The sequence below is a fragment of the Podarcis bocagei genome (assembly GCF_964188305.1).
Source record: "Podarcis bocagei genome assembly, chromosome: 16".
Taxonomy (NCBI): domain Eukaryota; kingdom Metazoa; phylum Chordata; class Lepidosauria; order Squamata; family Lacertidae; genus Podarcis; species Podarcis bocagei.
Genome location: NC_138142.1, coordinates 40768598 through 40789111, shown reverse-complemented (window position 1 = coordinate 40789111; position 20514 = coordinate 40768598). Strand labels below are relative to the sequence as shown.

The 20514-nt window shown below is 49.2% G+C and overlaps 1 protein-coding gene across 1 annotated transcript; it reads left to right on the top strand.

The window, feature by feature from the left end:
• Window positions 1-5487: 5487 nt before the first annotated feature.
• On the top strand, window positions 5488-20339 carry GABPB2 (GA binding protein transcription factor subunit beta 2). Its single transcript, XM_081173699.1, has 9 exons — window positions 5488-5643; window positions 7836-7975; window positions 10150-10317; window positions 10906-11100; window positions 12800-12950; window positions 13093-13206; window positions 14354-14536; window positions 16400-16548; window positions 17536-20339. The coding sequence occupies exons 2-9, from the start codon at window positions 7868-7870 to the stop codon at window positions 17812-17814; spliced, it is 1347 nt and encodes a 448-aa protein (XP_081029825.1). The 5' UTR covers window positions 5488-5643; window positions 7836-7867; the 3' UTR covers window positions 17815-20339.
• Window positions 20340-20514: the final 175 nt, after the last annotated feature.

The window sequence follows — 20514 nt, the reverse complement described above, 5'->3', positions numbered from 1 at the left end:
TTGAGTCAAAATGAGAGTACCCCTAAACATTTTTTAAAAGAAAAAAAGCAATGTAGATATGTCAGAAATTATAACAAAATGGGGAAAAACTCTATGAAAAAAGGTGTAAAAGGGTTTTCTGCTCTACAGCGCCATCTGGTGTTACAGTGTTATAACACATATAAAACACTTTTTCTTTACTGAGTTGGGTGCTAGAGAAAGTTTTAAGGCAGCATGACTGATGCGGCTGCACTGGACGCCGTGCTGCAGAGGGCGCTGCAAAAATGTTGTGGAACGGTGGTGGGCAATGAATTTTAGCATTGCACGGGCTGCTGCTGATATGTGAGAGCCTAACTTCTGTCACTATTGGTCAGTGTCCCCTTTGCCCAAACGCACAGATAAAGCACAATACTTGCATGTCCACATCCCTGATCAACGTCCGTCCAGCCTCTGTGTATACTGTAATTTTTGCTCTATAAGACTCACTTTTTCCTTCCTAAAAAGTAAGGGGAAATGTGTGTGCGTCTTATGGAGCGAATGCAGGCTGCGCAGCTATCCCAGAAGCGGGATTGCTGCTTTCACTGCGCAGTGATCCCTCTTGCTGTTCTGGCTTCTGAGAGTCATAATATTATTTTTCTTGTTTTCCTCCTCCAAAAACTAGGTGCATCTTGTGGTCTGGTGCATCTTATAGAGCAAAAAATACGGTATGTTTGGTGGAGGGCAGCCGGCCACCTCCCATTTGTCCTATCGAACCAGCCTCCATTATGTGGTGAAGGATATTATCCCATGGGCAGAGTTGGTGCCCATCTTCGCTGCCAGTCTGGTCGTTTTCTGCAGGATGACATGGGCCAGCCTGGTCGTTACAATCAGAGGACCAGACAGCGAGGGATGGGAGGAGATCCCACACAAAGGCTTTGGGAAGTCGAGTCTGGAATGTGTGGAAAAGAGGAAAGGAGGGATTCGGAGAAAAGGAGGTGTTAGAAAATGATTCAAAGGGTGTGTGTGTGTAAAAAGAGAGAGGGGAGAGTGTGGCAGAACGGGAAAGAGAGAAAAGATAAACAGAGAAAGGAAAAGAAGGAAAAGGGAGTGGCACAGAGAAAATAATAATAATAATAATAATAATAATATTCTGAAGGAAATCAGCCCTGAGTGCTCACTGGAAGGACAGATCCTGAAGCTGAGGCTCCAAGACTTTGGCCACCTCATGAGAAGAGAAGACTCCCTGGAAAAGACCCTGATGTTGGGAAAGATGGAGGGCGCAAGGAGAAGGGGACGACAGAGGACGAGATGGTGGGACAGTGTTGTCGAAGAGACCAGCATGAGTTTGACCAAACTGCGGGAGGCAGTGGAAGACAGGAGGGCCTGGCGTGCTCTGGTCCAGGGGGTCACAAAGAGGCGGACACGACTAAACGACTAAACAACAACACAACAACAATAATAAATTTTATTTATACCCCGCCCTCCCCGGCCAGAGCCAGGCTCAGGGTGGCTAACACCAGTAAAATTACAGTAAAAACATAATAGGGGGAAAAAACCCAATTTAAAATACAGGTTAAAATGCAATTTAAAATGCAGCCTCATTTTAAAAGTCAAAACCATAAGGGGAGGGAAACATAAGGGTCAGACTGAGTCCAAACCAAAGGCCAGGCGGAACAGCTCCGTCTTGCAGGCCCTGCGGAAAGATGTCAAGCCCTGCAGGGCCCTAGTCTCTTGTGACAGAGCGTTCCACCAAGTCGGGGCCAGTACTGAAAAGGCCCTGGCCCTAGTTGAGACCAGTCTAACCACCTTGTGACTTGGGACCTCCAAGGTGTTGTCATTTGTGGACCTTAAGGTCCTCCGTGGGGCAGACCAGGAGAGGCGGTCCCGTAGGTACGTGGGTCCGAGGGCTTTAAAGGTTGCACTTGGCTCTTCTGTTGCCCGCTGCCAACATGCAGCCCCACACGGATTTTTCTCCCCAAGGGAGAGTGGTCTTTGACATAGCCTACACAAATCCTTTGACCACATCCCAGACTAAAAAAACCCCCAGCTTCTGTTAACCCAGCCTGTGCCAAGCCAAACGAAAAGGTGGCCTGCCCGCACGTCTCACAGAGATCCGAGAGAAGAATGGGACTCTGAATACCCAAACAGTGAGCTGGGGCCCAATGCACCGCGGCCTCCCAGCGCCGGACAAAAGCCTCATTCAAAAGATGGCAAGACGCCTGTTCGCACCATGCAGACTTTGCTCAAAGCCGGGCTGAAGGTCCCGTCGATGGCGGTGGCTGGTGGCGAGGAATACATGACCTAAGGCCTCAAACGTACAGTGGTGCCCCGCAAGACGAATGCCTCGCAAGACGGAAAACCCGCTAGACAAAAGGGTTTTCCGTTTTGGAGGTGCTTCGCAAAACGAATCTCCTATGGGCTTGCTTCGCAAGACGAAAATGTCTTGCGAGTTCCTGCTGGTTTTTTTTCCTCCCCCCCTTTTTCTAAGCCGCTTATCAGCTGATCCGATCAGCAGATAAGCCGCTAAAAGCCGCTAATAGCGCTAATCCGCTAATCCGTCAATGGGCTTACTTCGCAAGACGAAAAAACCGCTAGACGAAGAGAATCACAGAACGGATTCTTTTCGTCTTGCGAGGCACCACTGTAATAAATTGTGGGGTGTGGAGGCAGGAGACAAGTTGAGGCTCTGTTTCCTTAGAAAGGGAAGCCTTTCTTTTGGGGGGGACAGTTTTGACACCTTTGAGGGATTCATCGGACGACGCCCCTGCTGCTGCACATCGCCACGGCCTCCGTATACCGGGTGGAAAAGTTTCCTGAAATGGACAAGAAGTGTGTTATGTACTGAGTTGAATAGGATCCAAAATGCAGCAGTCTGATTGGTCCTAGAACAATAGGATTCAGAATGCAGCAGTTTGATTGGTCCTAGAACAACAGGATCCAGAAGGCAGCAGTCTGATTGGTCCTAGAACAATAGGATCCAGAATGCAGCAGTCTGATTGGTCCTAGAACAATAGAATTAAGAATGCAGCACTCTGATTGGTCCTAGAACAATAGGATTCAGAATGCAGCAGTCTGATTGGTCTTAGAACAATAGGATCCAGAATGCAGCAGTCTGATTGGTCTTAGAACAATAGGATTCAGAATGCAGCAGTCTGATTGGTCCCAGAACAATAGGATTCAGAATGCAGCAGTCTGATTGGTCCTAGAACAATAGGATCAAGAATGCAGCACTCCGATTGGTCCTAGAACAATAGGATCCAGAATGCAGCAGTCTGATTGGTCTTAGAACAATAGGATTCAGAATGCAGCAGTCTGATTGGTCCCAGAACAATAGGATCCAGAATGCAGCAGTCTGATTGGTCCTAGAACAATAGGATTCAGAATGCAGCAGTCTGATTGGTCCTAGAACAATAGGATCAAGAATGCAGCACTCCGATTGGTCCTAGAACAATAGGATTCAGAATGCAGCAATCTGATTGGTCTTAGAACAATAGGATCCAGAATGCAGCAGTCTTACTGGTCCTAGAACAATAGGATTAAGAATGCAGCAGTCTGATTGGTCCCAGAACAATAGGATTCAGAATGCAGCAGTCTGATTGGTCCCAGAACAATAGGATTCAGAATGCAGCAGTCTGATTGGTCCTAGAACAATAGGATCCAGAATGCAGCAGTCTTACTGGTCCTAGAACAATAGGATTAAGAATGCAGCACTCTGATTGGTCCTAGAACAATAGGATTCAGAATGCAGCAGTCTGATTGGTCCTAGAACAATAGGATTCAGAATGCAGCAGTCTGATTGGTCCCAGAACAATAGGATCCAGAATGCAGCAGTCTGATTGGTCCTAGAACAATAGGATTCAGAATGCAGCAGTCTGATTGGTCCTAGAACAATAGGATCCAGAATGCAGCAGTCTGATTGGTCCGCAGGAGCCACCCAATCCAGCTCCAGGTGGAAGTGAATCCGCAATCTGATTGGCCTACAGGAGAATCCCAGAATTAGCCAATCACGTAGGGCCCATTGTGTAAATAATGTATATAAAGCAGACATTCTGGGGAAACTTCCATTCCTCCTCAACCACTATGAGCTGAATAAAGAGCATGAAATCCACTCTCGACTCCGAGTATATTTCAAAGTGGAATAAATAGAGTCCTTCCAAATCTCACAGTGTGCTGCTGCATGGATAGTTTACGTACATTTCATGAAGTTTAATCCTAAAGGAAGAATCGCAGGTCAGTGGGCAGACTGGCTGCCTTGAGTGCAGAAGGTGCCAGGTCCCCAGTCGCCTCTCCTGGTAGGACTGGGGGCAATCTCCCATGAGAAACCCTGGAGAGCTGCTGCCAGTCAGTGTATACAGTGCTGGGCTGGATGGACCATTGGTCTGGCTGGGGATGAGGCTGCAAGCCGTACATTTAAAGCACCTCCCTATTCAAGAATTATGGGAATTGTAGTTTACCATTGTCAGAGCCACAGTTCCCTGCACCTTTAACAATTGCAGGTTGAATGAACCTAACACCTGTGGCAGCAATTGTAAATGTGCTGAGCTAGATTATTATTATTTTTTAATTTCTTCTTTTATTTCCTATATCTATTTAGAGAATTTTATTTGCTTAGACAATTTATTTCCCGCTAATTGCTACTGCCTCTAACTGGTGCACAAGGTACTCAGCGTAAAGAAAAATAAAAATAAGTCAAGCCTCTGAAATCCCATAGGATTTAAATTTTTAAAATAAAGAATGCAATGTAAGAAATAATGGGAGTGGTTGAAATACAATTAGAAGCCAATGCGAACATTTAATGCGGCATCTCCCCTCGGGCCACCAGTGTGGAGTTCGCGAAGCACAGCCTGTGACCCCAGAAGACCGGAAAATAAATAAATTTGAAATGACTTTTTGAAAAATATCAACAAATTTAGAGTCACACTAAGGCAAACCAGTGCAAAAGAATGAAGCAGTAATTCACGAATAACATCTCCTCTCTGGAGCCGAAAAATAAGCTGAAGACATCAGTGTTGAGGTTTTTGGGCAAATTTTAGCTTTGAAAAGCCTTGGGAAAAATCACCAATATTCAAATTGCGACTTGCCGCCATAGAGAAGCCCATGGCTAGAGCGGCTCCACCGCACAGCGCCCATAGACACTCAGCCTCAAGGGCGGTCTTTAGTCTTACTATAGAGGGATAGAGAGGAAGGAGGAGGGGAAACAAACATGGCCGCTCCCCATAGAGGTGACAAGTGATAGAGCGTCCGAGAAAATCCTCGGGTCAACCATGGCCGCTTACCATTGTACCATGGAGATGGCGACGGATAGAGCGGCAACCCCTCTAGGAAGAGAGCGGGAGAACGCACGTCGGAGGAAGGGGTGGGCTTTCCCCATACGTACCGGATATATCCATTGTGAGACGCTCCCTCACCTCGGTGGCTTCGTTTTCAAACCCAGCCGAGGCGCACTTCCGGTTCCGCCATTTTGCCTCCCTTTCGGCGCCGAGGGGGGGAGGGGAGGAGAGGGGAGGGGCTTGAAAAACAAAACCAATTTAATATATATATATATATATATATATATTTCCCCATGATGATAATAACCTATATTTTTAAAAAAGGCTAAGGGCTTTTTTTTTTTTTGAAAAAAGGAAAGATGCCGGTAGGAAGTTAGGAGAGGAGAAGAAGCGAACCCCAGACGCCTCTGAGGGGGTGAGTGAGAGGGGGGAAAGGGGGTGGAGAGGGGTCGTGGTTGGGGGGGGGGGAGCCGGTTGGCTTTATGGGGGGGCAGTTGGCGTGAGGGGATGAGGCGGCGGAGGCCCGAGAGAGAGAGCGAGAGAAAGAAAGAAAGAAAGAAAGAAAGAAAGAAAGAAAAAGGAAGGAAGGAAGGAAAGAGACGACCTCGCAGGGCTGTTGTGAAGAAGAGAGAGAGAGAAAGAAAGGAGGGAAAGCGCCACGTCCGCCGCCTCGAGCTCCTCGGAAGAAAGGGCAGCCTTAGAAATAACGCTGGATTTCATGCAGGAATCAACAAACACACAAATTCTTTGATTCTTCCTCTTCCTCTTCTTTTAATGAAGCGGTATATAAACAAACAGATAAATACTGGGAGCGATGGCAATAAAGTAATAGAAACTCGAAACAACCACTCTAAGCAAAGCAGATCCTGCCCCACAGAAAAGAGGCCACAAATATTTGTGTGTGTGTGTGTGTGTTGTTGTTTTTTTGAAAACCTCTTTAAACTAAGGGAAGCTTTTCCCCTAATGGGTTTGCTAGTTTTCAAGGTTGCAGAAGACTCTTTGGGGCAGGAAGACCTGTAAGTGGAGTGATGGGAGTGGTTTTCTTTCCCCCCTAAAATGGGTATCAAGGATTATGGATTTAATTTGGCTTCATTCCCAAGAGAGACCTCGAAGCCCTTTGCCGTATAATGACGGACACACACACACACATATGTGTGTGTGTATAATGCAATATCTAAAATGTAATACACACACACACACACACACACACATATATATAGGGACAGAAGACACACACACACACATATATATGTGTGTGTGTGTGTGCATGTATGTATATATAATGCAATATCTAAAATGTAATACACACACACACACACACATATATATATATATATATATATATAGGGACAGAAGACACACACGTGTGTGTGTGTGTGTGTGTGAATATAATGCAAGATCTAAAATTAATACACACACACACACACACACATATATATATATATATATATAGGGACAGAAACAGGATGCTAAAAAAGGACAGGAGAGCTGTGGGGTCTTGTCAATACATTTGAGTGGAAATACAACAAACAAGCATACCTCTCTCCCTGTAACCCCATTTTCAGGTCTTGCCTTTGCTGGGGATCCAGAGGGAGGAGGAGGCCTCCCCCCCCTTTATCTTATCTCATCGTTTCTTGGGGGGGGGGGAACATGCCTGCCTCTGTGGGTGGATGCCATGTGCATTTCAATGAAATATTAGCGTTTGCTCCCCCCCCCCGTTTTAATATTTGTACATACCCCTTCGTATGTGTACGATGTAAATATCAAGTGGAAACATCCTTTACGTGTTTATTTTATTATTATTTTTAAAAAATGATATTTATTAAGGTTTCAAAGAAAAGAATTACATGAATTAAAAAAAGAGGAAAAAGAAAGACAAATGTAAAAATAAAAGAAAAAATACAAAATACAAAAAAGATAAAAAACACTTTAAAAAATACATCAGTCTTTCCATACCTTACATTCATTTCCTTGTTTCCCTGACCTCCTCACACCTCCCTTTTTTGTATTCCAATTCAGTTAGTTAATTCAGCTATTTCTTTCCCTCTTTGTTTTTATCTTAGTCCTTTAACATAATATATTATAACTTTGGATTCTCACCTGTTAACAATCCATTTTTACATACACCTTTACCTTTACGTGTTTATTTTAAATATGCGTATACACGCGTGCCTGTTCACATTCATTATTTCTGTTCTGTTCGACAAGTCTTGATTGCAAGGAAGCCTCTGAACAGTTTGCAAAGATATGTGTATCTTTCACGTAAAAGTTTCTAGGGGGTTTGTTTGCCCTGTCGCAGCGAGATCAAGGACTCGCCTTCTGGCAGCCAGCTAGGCCAGTGGCAAGGGATGATGGGAGATGAAGTCCAAGGACATTGGGAAGGCTGCAGGTTTCTCACTCCCTGCTGTAAAGAATTGGCCTTGCTGTATTGTGAACCAGCGCTTAAGGTCTTACCTGTTGCACTGCGCTCCTGGCAAGTGGTTATAGGAGGGGCTGGAGCATTTAATAATTGTCATGCCTTTTAAAATGCTAAATTATAGCCTTGTGGAGTTTGATGTCCTCTCCTTGAACCGTACCGTATCCTCTGCTCTCTCTCGCAAACTCCAGATTTTTGAAACCATCTGTTCCCATGTATCAAGATGTCCTTGGTGGACCTGGGGAAGAGGCTGCTGGAAGCGGCTCGCAAAGGCCAAGATGACGAAGTCAGGACGTTGATGGCAAACGGGGCACCTTTCACTACGGACTGGGTGTGTACGGAGGGCAACAATATTGCGGGGGACGGGAGAGGGAAATGGGGGAAAGGTTCTTTTGCTGGGATCACAGCAACAAATTCATGGCTACTAGTCACGATGGCTCTGCTCCGCTTGCACAGTGTTTCTAAATACAGTGGTACCTCGGGTTACAGACGCTTCAGGTTACGGACTGCACTAACCCAGAAATAGTACCTCTGGTTAAGATCTTTGCTTCAGGATGAGAACAGAAATCACATGGCGGCGGCGCGGCAGCAGCAGGAGGCCCCATTAGCTAAAGTGGTGCTTCAGGTTAAGAACAGTTTCAGGTTAAGAATGGACCTCCAGAACGAATTAAGTACTTAACCCGAGGTACCACTGTACCAGCTGCTGAATTCCATGGGAGTGGAGCGGGATGTGCTGCTCAAATCCTACTTGCTTGTTTCTTATGTACTATAGAGCAGTGTTTCCCAAACGTTTTTGGGCAACGGCACACCTGCTTACCGGAAAAAAATCTCGCGGCACACCACCATTAAAGCCCCGCCCCGTGACGTCAGCGCGCAGCGTCACGCCGGGAGGGACGCACAAAAGTGAACGTTTTTTCCCTCCCCCTTGCCGGGGTGGGAGGAGGCAGCAGAGCGAGGGCAGCTGAGGCGGCGGCGGCAGCTGAGGCGGCGGCGGCTGCGATAGCGGGCGGAGGAGGAGCCGTCGCCGGGAGTTGCTGCTGCTGCTGTTGCTGCTGCTGCCCGGACATGCCGGCCTCCTCCTCCTCCGCTGTCTCGCGCTCCTCCCTTTTGCGCGCGCTGCCCCGCCGCTCGGCACCACCACCGCGGAGCCGCCCCGGCTCGACGCGGATCCTCGCCGCCGCCGCCTCTCGCCGCCGCCTCTCGCCCGCCTCCCTCCCACGGCACACCAGCCGGTGTCTCACGGCACACTAGTGTGCCGCGGAACACCGGTTGGGAAACACTGCTATAGAGCTATGGTCTATTTTTTAATTTATTGAATTTATATCCTGCGCTTTGTCCCGAAGGAGCCCCGGGAGCAAGCAGATACAGTAGAACCTTGGTTCTCAAACTTAATCTGTTCCGGGAGTCTGTTCGACTCCCAAAACCATTCGAAAACCAAGGTGTGGTTTCCGATTGGCTGCAGGAGCTTCCTGCACTCCTTCGGAAGCTGCGTCGGACGTTTGGCTTCCAGAAAGCGTTCACAAACCGGAACACTTACTTCCGGGTTTGCGGCGTTCGGGAGCCGATTTGTTCATCAACTAAGCTGTTTGAGAACCAAGGTACCACTGAATACAATTTAACAACAACGCAAAACATTCGAAAGCAGTTCTGAAAACAATTACAATTAAAAGCACCTAAAAACAAGTACAGTTAGGAATTTAGGAACACTCTAAAGGCAACTACAATAAAAAACATTTGTGCATCTGATGATCTTGAGGGCCTCTCTGTATTCCTCAGCCACCAAATTCCTGGGAGAGTTTTCAGATTGCTCCTGGAAGTTAATGATGATGGAGACAGGTGCACTTTGCTAGGGAAAGCATTCCACAACCGGGGAGCCACTACTGAAAATGGGTCACTGACCCCTGTAATGGGTCAGTGCCAACCAGGCAGCTCCCAGTGGCGGCAGCATCAACAAGGCTTCACCTGCTGATTGTGGGGTCTGGGGCATTTTGTACTGGGGAAGGCGCTCTATTAGGTACTTGGGTCCCAAACCTTTTAAGGGTTTATATGCTCATACTAACACATCCGCTGAAATAAATAATTGTGGGTTTGTGAACAGTATATTATGTCTATTCTATGCAACTCTGTCTGCACCAGTTTCAGAGGAGCCCAGATTTGCAACCTCTCAGACAGTGTTGGACTCCCAGCTCCCATCAGTGTACCTGCCCATTGGCTGTGCTGATGGGGCCTGATGGGCGCTGGAAGCGATTGACATCTGGAGGGGCATAGGTTCCCTACACACTTGTTATAGAAGTCTGCATGGTCAGCTGAAGCCATTTGTCCCCCACTCCCCTCTCCACAAGGCACAAAGTCCCTGCATGCCTCCTGAGTCACGGAGATTGCATGCCGCCTTGAATACAAGGGGAGCGTCCGCAGAGCCATAGACGTTCATCGTGGAGCATAGTCAGGGATGGTGGACTATGCGGTAAAAGGGTGGTAACGTTTTCCTGTTCACTCGTCCGGCAGCTGGGAACATCCCCTCTTCACCTGGCAGCTCAGCATGGCCACTATTCCACGGCGGAAGTCCTGCTCCGAGCGGGAGTGAGCAGAGACGCACGGACCAAAGTGGACAGGACGCCGCTGCACATGGCGGCCGCTGACGGGCACTCGCACATCGTGGAGCTCCTCATCAGGGTAGGCGAGGTTCTGTTGTAACGGGGGTGGCTTTAAAAAGACCTGAGCAACGGTTAAGGTTAAGCAACCAGGTGTCAGGTTGGGAATAACAGCAGGACCTAAAGCCCACCATCTGTTTTCACCCATAGAAGCAGTAATAAGAAATTATCCTCCATTCCCTCTCATCTGCTGAACCTTCACTGATTCGTTTACCCACATCTTGCTCTTGTCATAGTGTCTTGTTCAGGCATAGGCAACCTTTGGCCCTCCAGATATTTTGGACTACAATTCCCATCATCCCTGACCACTGGTCCTGTTAGCTAGGGATCATGGGAGTTGTAGGCCAAAACATCTGGAGGGCCGAAGGTGGCCTATGCCTGGTCTTGTTGGTACATTGGGACAGACTAGCATAGTTGTATTCCTGTTGTCTCGACTGTGGCTAGAGTAGCATTTGCGCCAGCGTAGAGAGATGAAAAGCACTTCCTTGGAGCATCCTTGATGGTGTGGGCAGTTTGATTTCTTTGCACGGCCGGGGACCTGCGTTCCCCATGCTCCTCATGCAATTGGCTTTGACCCATAGCTGCTGTTTCTCTTCCCCCTGCTCGTCAGAACGGTGCCGACGTGAACGCCAAGGACATGCTGAAGATGACGGCGTTGCACTGGGCGACGGAGCACAACCACCGCGACGTCGTTGAGCTGCTCGTCAAGTACGGGGCCAACGTGCACGCCTTCAGCAAGTTTGACAAGTCTGCCTTTGACATCGCGCTGGACAAGAACAACCCAGAGACCTTGTTGATACTTCAGGTGGGAGAGAAACGCTGCCTTTTTGTTCCCAACAGAACACCAGCCCTGATAAACTGTATCTTAAAAGGTAAAGGTAAAGGTACCCCTGCCCGTACGGGCCAGTTGTGTCCGACTCTAGGGTTGTGCACCCATCTCACTTAAGAGGCCAGGGGCCAGCGCTGTCCGGAGACACTTCCGGGTCACGTGGCCAGCGTGACGAAGCTGCTCTGGCAAGCCGGCACCAGCGCAGCACACGGAAACGCCGTTTACCTTCCCGCTATAAAGCGGTACCTATTTATCTACTTGCACTTAGGGGTGCTTTCGAACTGCTAGGTGGGCAGGAGCTGGGACCGAGTAACTGGAGCTCACCCCACCGCGGGGATTCGAACCGTCGACCATGCGATCGGCAAGTCCTAGGCACTGAGGTTTTAACCACAGCGCCACCCGCGTCCCTAAAACTGTATCTTAATGAGGACCTAAAAGGGTATAAAATATCCCAAACGCCCTCCAAAACAGCAGTGCTTTTATTATTATTATTATTATTATTATTATTATTATTATTATTACTACTTGCTGTCTGAACCTCCATTGGCAAAGGAGCTGAGTGAGTTCCTTCTGTGAGGGTGTCCCACAATCCAAGCACCCTCGCCATGAAAGGAGCACATCAGACAGTGAGGGAAAGGGGTGAGTAGAGGAGCAGGTAGAGGCCTTAGGAGATCCTGGCCCAACACTGTTGTCTGGGTCTAGGGTAATGCTATGCTTGTGGCTACAAATACTGGCGTTTATCTCTTTTAGACCTGAAGGACTGGCACCTAAAAATAACTGCCTCTTTTAGATTTCTGGTGTCTTTCTCCCCATCTCACAGCTGAAGCAGAATACGCCGACAAGCCTTGAAAGTTTAATTTCTTTTGACCCAAGGCAGTGGTTTTATATACGTATTTGGCAAGATTTTTTAGCAGTTTGCATAAAACAGTATAAAACATTCATAAAAAACACTGATCGAACCAAAGGTTCAAAACTAATGGATGTCCAATTCATCAAAATAGAAATAAAACCAGAAGTTTTAAAAGCAGGCATACGTAATAAGATGGCGTGTCTGAGTGTGTGTACGTAAATGAAAAATGTTTTAAGCAGATGTTGCAAAGAGAACAGTTGTACTTTCGTTGCCGAATGCCTTGGTACTCGTACGTTTTGGCTCCCAAACTATTGAAAACCAGAAGTGAGTGTTCCAGTTTTCAAATGATTTTTGGAAGCTGAACATCTGGCACAGCTTCTGTGGTTTCTGATTGAGTACAGGAAGCTCCTGCAGCCAATTGGAAGCCACACCTTGGTTTTTGAACGGTTCCAGCAGTCGAACGGTGACTGTATGGTGAAGGCATTTTCCTAATATCAATGAGCAGTGCTGCAACGCTGAAAGATTGATTCCTTGTAAGTGTGAAAGCAGTTGAGTAGGCACATATGGAGCAAGGTGATTCCCCCTTGAATTTGTCTGGGTAACAAATCGGCACCCAGTGCGGATCTCTGAGCCTGAAGTGTAACACGCTGAGAGGGTCTTGCTCCTGTCAGGAGTTGTGCCGCAAGAATGGCACTTTCTGGACCAAGCATTCTCCAGCATTGGGCTTGCAAAGAGGCGGGTGGGTATGGCAACTGGAAGGCTGTTTTGGGGCAAGCGTTTAGGGACGGACATCTGCCTGAATCAGGGCATCGTTCTCTTCCTCAGGAAGCAATGCAAAACCAGGTCAACACCAACCCCGAAAGAGTGAACCCTGTCCCAGGCTCCGTCACCGTGGGCCAGCCGTTTATTTTGGCTTCAGGGGACATGATGAGTCTGGCCAGCATCGTCTCCTCGGCAGGCACCAAAACAACCTCAGGTAGGACTCTGGCAACGGCCGCACCCACTTCCTCCCCTCTTGCTGTGTCAACACAGGATAGTGAAACCGCCTCTGCGCGTGTCTGCCATTCTGGGATGTCTCTGTTAACATCCTTTGTTCCCTCTTCCACCCTCCTGGGCAGGCGATTCCCACATTTCCACGGTGCAGTTTCCAAACTCAACAACCTCAGTCCTCGCCACGCTGGCAGCCATCGCAGAAGCCTCCGGCCCACTTTCCAACTCAAACAGAGCCCCCGGTAGGTCGAAAGGAATCTGGGTATTAGTCGCCAGGGATGGGTGGACGGGTGGAAAGACTTTGGGCATTGTCCCTATGCAGGCTGTCTCAACTCTGATGGGAAAAAGCAGGTCATCTCTGCTCCCTCTCCAGCACCCTCCTGTCCATCCAGATCATAAGCAGGGAGGGGGGGATTGGCTTAGCTCGCTGGACTTCCCCCAGTAACCTGGTGGGCATTATAAAAACAAACTAGTTAGTTACAGTAGCGTGCTCTTTAGCAATAAAAATAAACAGAAAAGCAATACAGAAAAGTTACAGAATCCTATAAACAAGACCAATAAACAAAGAAACAATTGCATCATAAGGTAAACGAACAAAATTACAACATGAATTAATATTTCCAGTTTAACAAAATGCAAGCCTCAAGGCTAGCAGGGCTGCCTGGTACCCATTGCTTAACCCCTGAGAGACCTGCCGCAAAGACACACTTCTGAAATATTTAGGGGTAGGATGAGGAACCAGCGACTCTTCAGATGCTGACTCCAACCTCCAGCAGCCAGCAAGGCCACAGGTTGTAGACGCAGCAACATCTGGATAGCAACAAACTCCCCATCCCTGTTCGGATCCTCACATGTCTTACACACACACACACACACACACACACACACACACACACACACACGGAAACAAAGAGCTAGTAGTGTTACTCCCCCTCCAATCCCTCCAAAGTGCATTTTAAAGCAGGGAGAGGGAAACTGTCTGCCCCCCACCAGCAAGACAAATAGTCGGGGTGAGCATCCGGCAGGCCTCAGGTCCCACCAGTCCTGAGTTAGGCCATCAAGGTCTCTGTGTTCAGAGAACGACCATGCCGCTACACAAAAAAGGGAGCAAGAAACCCTTCCGTTCTCTGTGCTGCCATGAGGTCTAGAAACCTCATTTTGAGTTTCTCGAGCCCGTTCCAACAAACGTGAAAACCGCAGCTGCGTGTGGGTTGCTAGACCTCATTTGTTCATTTTCTTTGTGGCGCCAGTTCGTAAGCGCTGTGTTTGTCCAGGTGGCCCCCAAAGCTGTGATTTAAGCTCTTTCCTCCCTGGTTAAATTTTTTAAAAAGTAACAGAAGCGGCTGAGCTCTTGCCTTTGACTTCTTTCTTTCTCTCTTTTTTTTGCAGCGTCTGAGGAAACAGTGGACTCCAGCTCTGCCAGTTCCCCCCTCCAGCACGTGGTCGGTGGCGGGGGCCGGCGGATTATCACGATCATGACCGACGGCGTCCATCTGGGCAATCTCCAGGCGGCCCTTCCCAGTGGGGCCCTCGGCCAGCCCTTCATCGTGACGATGCAGAATGGGCAGCAAGGTAAAGGGGGGGGGGGACGACTCCAGGGGAGAGGTGCAAGCTGCTCCCTCAGCCAGCATCAAACAGAAGAGCAGAGAGTGTGGGGGACACACCTCTGGCCCTTCCAGTGTGGCTGGACACTTGACTACATCTGGGAGGTGTTATGAGAGCCACCTTCAAATTCCTGGAGAAGACAAGCAGGCTTGGTCTTCTGTTGCTCTGGAGTGGAGGATCCTAAGCAGCAATTTCATAGGACAAGGAGATGCCAACCAAACATTAAGAAGAACTTTTCTGATGGCAAGAGCTGTTTGACAGTGGAATGGACAATTTTGGAAGGTGATGGACTCCCCTTCCCTGTAGGTTTTTAAGCAGAAGTTGGGTGGCCGTCAGTCAGGACTTCCTTAGCTGTCATTGCTGCATTGCAGGGATTTTGGACTGTGATCACCCGTCCCTGGCCTTTGGAGGGCATCCCTGTCTGGAAGGCAACAGGTTGTCAAAGGCCTGCATAGTATCTTTTTGGCCTGGCAAGCCAGACCCCATCTCTGCCCCACCTTCCCCTTCCACAGTCCCAACTGCGTGGGGCCACCCATCCGAAGGAACTTGGCTGAATCATAGAATCACAGAGTTGGAAGAGACCACAAGGGCCATCGAGTCCAACCCCCTGCCAAGCAGGAAACACCATCAGAGCACTCCTGACATATGGTTGTCAAGCCTCTGCTTAAAGACCTCCAAAGTAGGAGACTCCACCACACTCCTTGGCAGCAAATTCCACTGTCAAACAGCTCTTACTGTCAGGAAGTTCTTCCTAATGTTTAGGTGGAATCTTCTTTCTTGTAGTTTGGATCCATTGCTCCGTGTCCGCTTCTCTGGAGCAGCAGAAAACAACCTTTCTCCCTCCTCTATGTGACATCCTTTTATATATTTGAACATGGCTATCATATCACCCCTTAACCTCCTCTTCTCCAGGCTAAACATGCCCAGCTCCCTTAGCCGTTCCTCATAAGGCATCGTTTCCAGGCCTTTGACCATTTTGGTTGCCCTCCTCTGGACACGTTCCAGTTTGTCAGTGTCCTTCTTGAATTGTGGTGCCCAGAACTGGACACAGTACTCCAGGTGAGGTCTGACCAGAGCAGAATACAGTGGCCCTATTACTTCCCTTGATCTAGATGCTATACTCCTATTGATGCAGCCCAGAATTGCATTGGCTTTTTTAGCTGCCGCGTCACACTGTTGGCTCATGTCAAGTTTGTGGTCAACCAAGACTCCTAGATCCTTTTCACATGTACTGCTCTCAAGCCAGGTGTCCCCCATCTTGTATTTGTGCCTCTTATTTGTTTTGCCCAAGTGCAATACTTTACATTTCTCCCTGAAGATCATGGGTATGAAATAGGGTTGCTGTTTGGAAAACCCCAAAGTTGACGAGCCTTTTAAAGACAAACCCCAAAGTTGTTGAGTTGGTTTTTTTTACAAAAATGCCAAAAACACCTTGCGATTTTTCGATTGAGTTGTCTTAAGATCCAGGACAAAGCCAGACGTCAATTCCGCCTTTGAAATCCCAGTAACGTCTGGCAAAATCCGGGCATATGGCAGCCCTGTATAAAACAATAGAAACAATAATACTGTTATTATCTTTATTAGCATGCCACACTTCGGTCTCAGGTACCAAGGGGAGTTACAGCAATTTAAATACAGTATTAAAGAAATTGAATTGAGCTATGAACTGAAGATGAACCAACTGTAAAGGGATGAACGTGAACTGCAGTTAGTTGAGGCTGGAATGGCTCCCGTTCTAAAAACTGGACTTTCCAACCCCTGAGCAGAACTGCGTGCTTTCCTCCCCTCACCAGAATTCCCTGTGTCTCTCCCTCCCCTCTCCCCTTGCAGTCCTCACAGTGCCTGCTGGTCAGGTCGCAGAAGAAACCGTCATCGAGGAGCAAAGTGACAGCGATCACCACATAGTAGAGGAGGAGGAGGAGCCCCCTGCCAAGAGGATCAAGGTGGAGGAAGTTGCAGATGACCTGGAAGAAAGCAAGGTAAAGTGGGGGGGAACCCAATGCCTTTTGGGCGCCCATGTCCTAGAATGGCGAGAAATTTTACTTTTACAGTGGTACCTTGGATCCCGAACGCCCTGGAACCCGGACGTTTTGGCTCCCGAGCAATTGAAACCTGGAAGTGATTGTTCTGGTTTGCGAATGTTCTTTTGGAAGCCAAACGTCCCACAGGGCTTCTGTGGCTTCTGATTGGCTGCAGGAGCTTCCTGCAGCCAATCGGAAGCTGTGATTTGGTTTTCGAATGTTTTGGAAATCAAATGGACTTCCGGAATGGATTCCGTTTGACTTCCAAGCTACGACTGTTGTTATTTTGTTGCAATCATATCCCATCATTTTCCCTCCCAAGAAATTCAACATGGCGTAATCTGGGGAACCGGGTTCGCGTCTCCGCTCCTCCACATGCAGCTGCTGGGTGACCTTGGGCCAGTCACACTTCTCTGAAGTCTCTCAGCCCCACTCACCTCACAGAGTGCCTGTTGTGGCGGAGGAAGGGAAAAGGAGATTGTTAGCCGCTTTGAGACTCCTGAAGGGGAGTGATAAAGCGGGATATCAAATCCAAACTCCTCTTCTTTATTCTCACAATAGCCCTGTGAGATAGGTTAGGCTGAGAGGCAGCGGCCGGCCCAAGGAGCTTCATGGGCAAGTGGCAGGATTTGATCCCTGGTCTCTCCCTGGTCCTAGTTCGACACTCTTGAGCACAAGTAGGTTCTCCCTTTTTGCCAGAAAGATTTTTCTTCTGCGGAATATTCCATCCCTTCGCAGAGGGAAGATGGACGGGGCCTCTGTGCTTTTCCCCTCTGCAGTTCATGAGGTCTAGAACCTTGCTTTCCCCCAGCAGTAAACTGGAATTTTTAGCCCAGCCCTGATCCACCATCCACCCACCCCCCTCTTTGGAAGAAGCCCTCTCTGCAGCTGCCCTGAGCCGCCCCTCCTGACAAAGACATGGGTCTGCTCCCCCCCCCCCCGTAGGAGAGGGAGATTTTGCAGCAGCAGCTGCAGGAAGCCAACCGCCGCGCTCAGGAGTACCGCAGCCGGCTGATGAAGAAGGAGCTGGAGGCCGAGGGGTACCGGCAGAAGCTGGAAGCCATGGACAGGCAACAGGCCAACGGGACGGAAGGGGTCGCGGAGGATGACGGCGAGGGCCAGGCGGTCAGCTCCGCCGCCGTGTTGGAGGAGGAAGCCGTCAGCTCCACGGTGGACCTGGAACTCCCGACCGACGTCGCGGTGGAGACGGTCAGCACCTCGTAACCCTTCAGGTCGCCCTTTCGCTTACTTTCTTAAAATAGGAAAATCTAAAGGATTAAAGCTTGCCTGGGAAAAAGGGGAGAGAAGGAAGCCACACCCCTCCCTCCAAAGAAACTCTGGACAAAAGTCCTTTGGTGGGGGACAGTTCACAGTCAACCCCCCTACCCCCTCTCCTGTCCGTTGTCCTCGCTTTTCCCCCTTTCAGAACAGGGCTTTAAACACACACAGCCATAAAATAAATGCCTTTTTTTATAATCTCCCTAGCCGTTCAGAGAGAGATATTTTTGTTACCGGAAGCCCTTTTTATAAGCCGCCAGCAAGTGACTTAAAGCACCGAACCAAACCTGGCCCTTTTTATGAGGGCGAGGCGGCCTTATTGTCAGGGTGCCAGCCCTCTCTGGAACAGGGTGGGAATGCTGATGTATGCAGCCCAGTTTCTCGGGGGCCGGAGACAGAAAACAGGAGCAGATCCACAGGACGTTCCCTCCCCCCCCTCACCAAATGGCCCCAGTTGCCGAAGGACCCTGCGTGCAAATTGAGAGGAGGCACTCACTTTCCTGTTTCCTGAGGCCTTGACAATAGCCGGTGTGACAAAGGCAAGCTCGCCTCTTAGAAACACTGGCAGCGGCTTGTATCGAAAGCAATGCCCTTGGTGCTGAGCCTCTGAGCTGCCCTCTCTGTACCTCCTGGTGGCCGAGGGGGAGGGTTTTATTAGCTCTGGGGGTTCCCTTGAATTCCAGTCGTTCCTCTCGCTTATCTGGCTGGAGGGGCATGCGTGTATGTGTGTGTGAGAGAGACTGTACAAACCAGCCTTATTAGATTACAAAAGGTAGAAATCCACGCCCGTTGCTCCACCCACTATCTCCTCTGGCCCTGCGCACCTCTGCCAGGTGGCCCCTGGAAGATGGGGATGCAGCCCCTGGGCTGCAGAAGCTTCCCTGGCCCCAGCATAAGCCTGCCTGCCTGTGCCTTGCGAGATGTGCATATATACCTCTGGCTCAGGGATGGAGGGATGTCTGCAGCCCTTCCGGATGCTTCTAGGCCGCAAGCCTCCTTGTCCTCCTTTAATCCCCATCCTATTCTGACCGGGGCTGGTGGGACTTGGGGCCAACCTGTGGAAGGCTGCAGGTGTCGTCTCCCCCCTGTTTCTGCCCCCCAGGCTTGCTCTTCGCTGTATGCAGGCCTTTGGGATATTCAGCTTTCAGAAGGGACCCCAAAGACTCTTGCCCTTGTCTGTCTCCCTTCACCCTCGCGCCCCCAGCCTTCAGTTTTACCCAGAATACAACACGTACTGTATTATTCCGTCTATAAGACGTCCCCATGTATAAGACACCTCCTATTTCGGGGGACTCAAATTTAAGAAAATGGGAAGAGAGATGGCCCCTAAGACACCCCCCAATTTTTGACATTATTTTGAAGGAAGAAAACCTAGTCTTATACACAGAAAAATACGGTAACTGTTAACAACTGGGCCAATATTTTATAGGAAAGGAAGGAGCCACGCCATTGCGAGGAATCTCACAAACCTAGCTAGTGTGGGGCTTCCGAATCTATTCCCTTTGGACTGCGAAGCCACTGTGCGGCTGAAGCAGGCTTAATTTCAAAAGGTGCATTTATTTATATCTGCCATAGCTCTCTATATTTTTAATATATATATATATGTGTGTATGTATATAACTGATCACAGTCCAGTTCCCAGAGTCGTCTTTGTGCCTGTGAGGACTAGAACCACATTTTTTTAAAAAAGAAAACAACCCCAAAAACTGTATTCAGGTTTACACCCGTCTATCTGCTCTGCTGTGTGTTGCATATGATGCCTTAGGGACCGGATGGGGAAGCCTCCATTGCTATCCCTGACAGGTTGGCCACACAGGATGCTGGGAGTTGAAGCCCAATATTGTAGGGGGGACCTAATACCCCCCCCCCGGCTATTATAAAATGAAATAAAAGTGGGAACTGTAGGGGAACCAGTTAGCCTCTGATAACAGCCCTTGATGTCTCTCACGTCTCCCTGGTTCTGGGGCGTGTGTGTCCAAGGGTTGGGTTGAAAGGCAGCCAGCAACTGCACACGTGTAGGAACATAGGAAGAGCTCTGCAGGATCAGGCCGGCGGGAGCTCGTCTGGCCCAGCACCCGGCTCTCACAGTGGCCAAACGCCCCAAGGAACCGAAGGACCTAGATAGACTGTCTCTGGGTCTGGAGCTCCCATAAGAACGTACGGAGAGCCCTGCTGTGCAGGATCAGGCTGAAGGGGACCCATCCTGTCCAGCACCCTGTTCTCACTGTGGCCGACCAGATGCCCCAGATGCGAGCGGGACTCGAGCGTGACGGCAGCAACACGCTCCCCGCTTGTGATCTTTGCGGGGCCTTTGTTCCTTCGAAAGGACAATGGGCGAGGCTGATGGTCAGCAGCTGAAGTCCCCCATTACCCAGAAGAGAGGTCGCCAACGTGGACGGGGTTTTGCAGCTCTCAGTATCCCTGATGGTTGGCTGTGCCGACGGGGGGTGATGGAAGTCCCAGCACCCTCTGCAGGATGAATTTGAAGAAGCGAGGGCCCTGGCATCGCATAAGAGCAGCTGCCTTGCATACAGAAGGTCCCTGAGACACTCTTCCTGAAAGCCCAGAGAGCTGCAGCCCAGTGCAGACAGCATTGCCCTTTGCGGACCAACGATCTGCATAAATCAGCTTTCCACATTCCTAAGA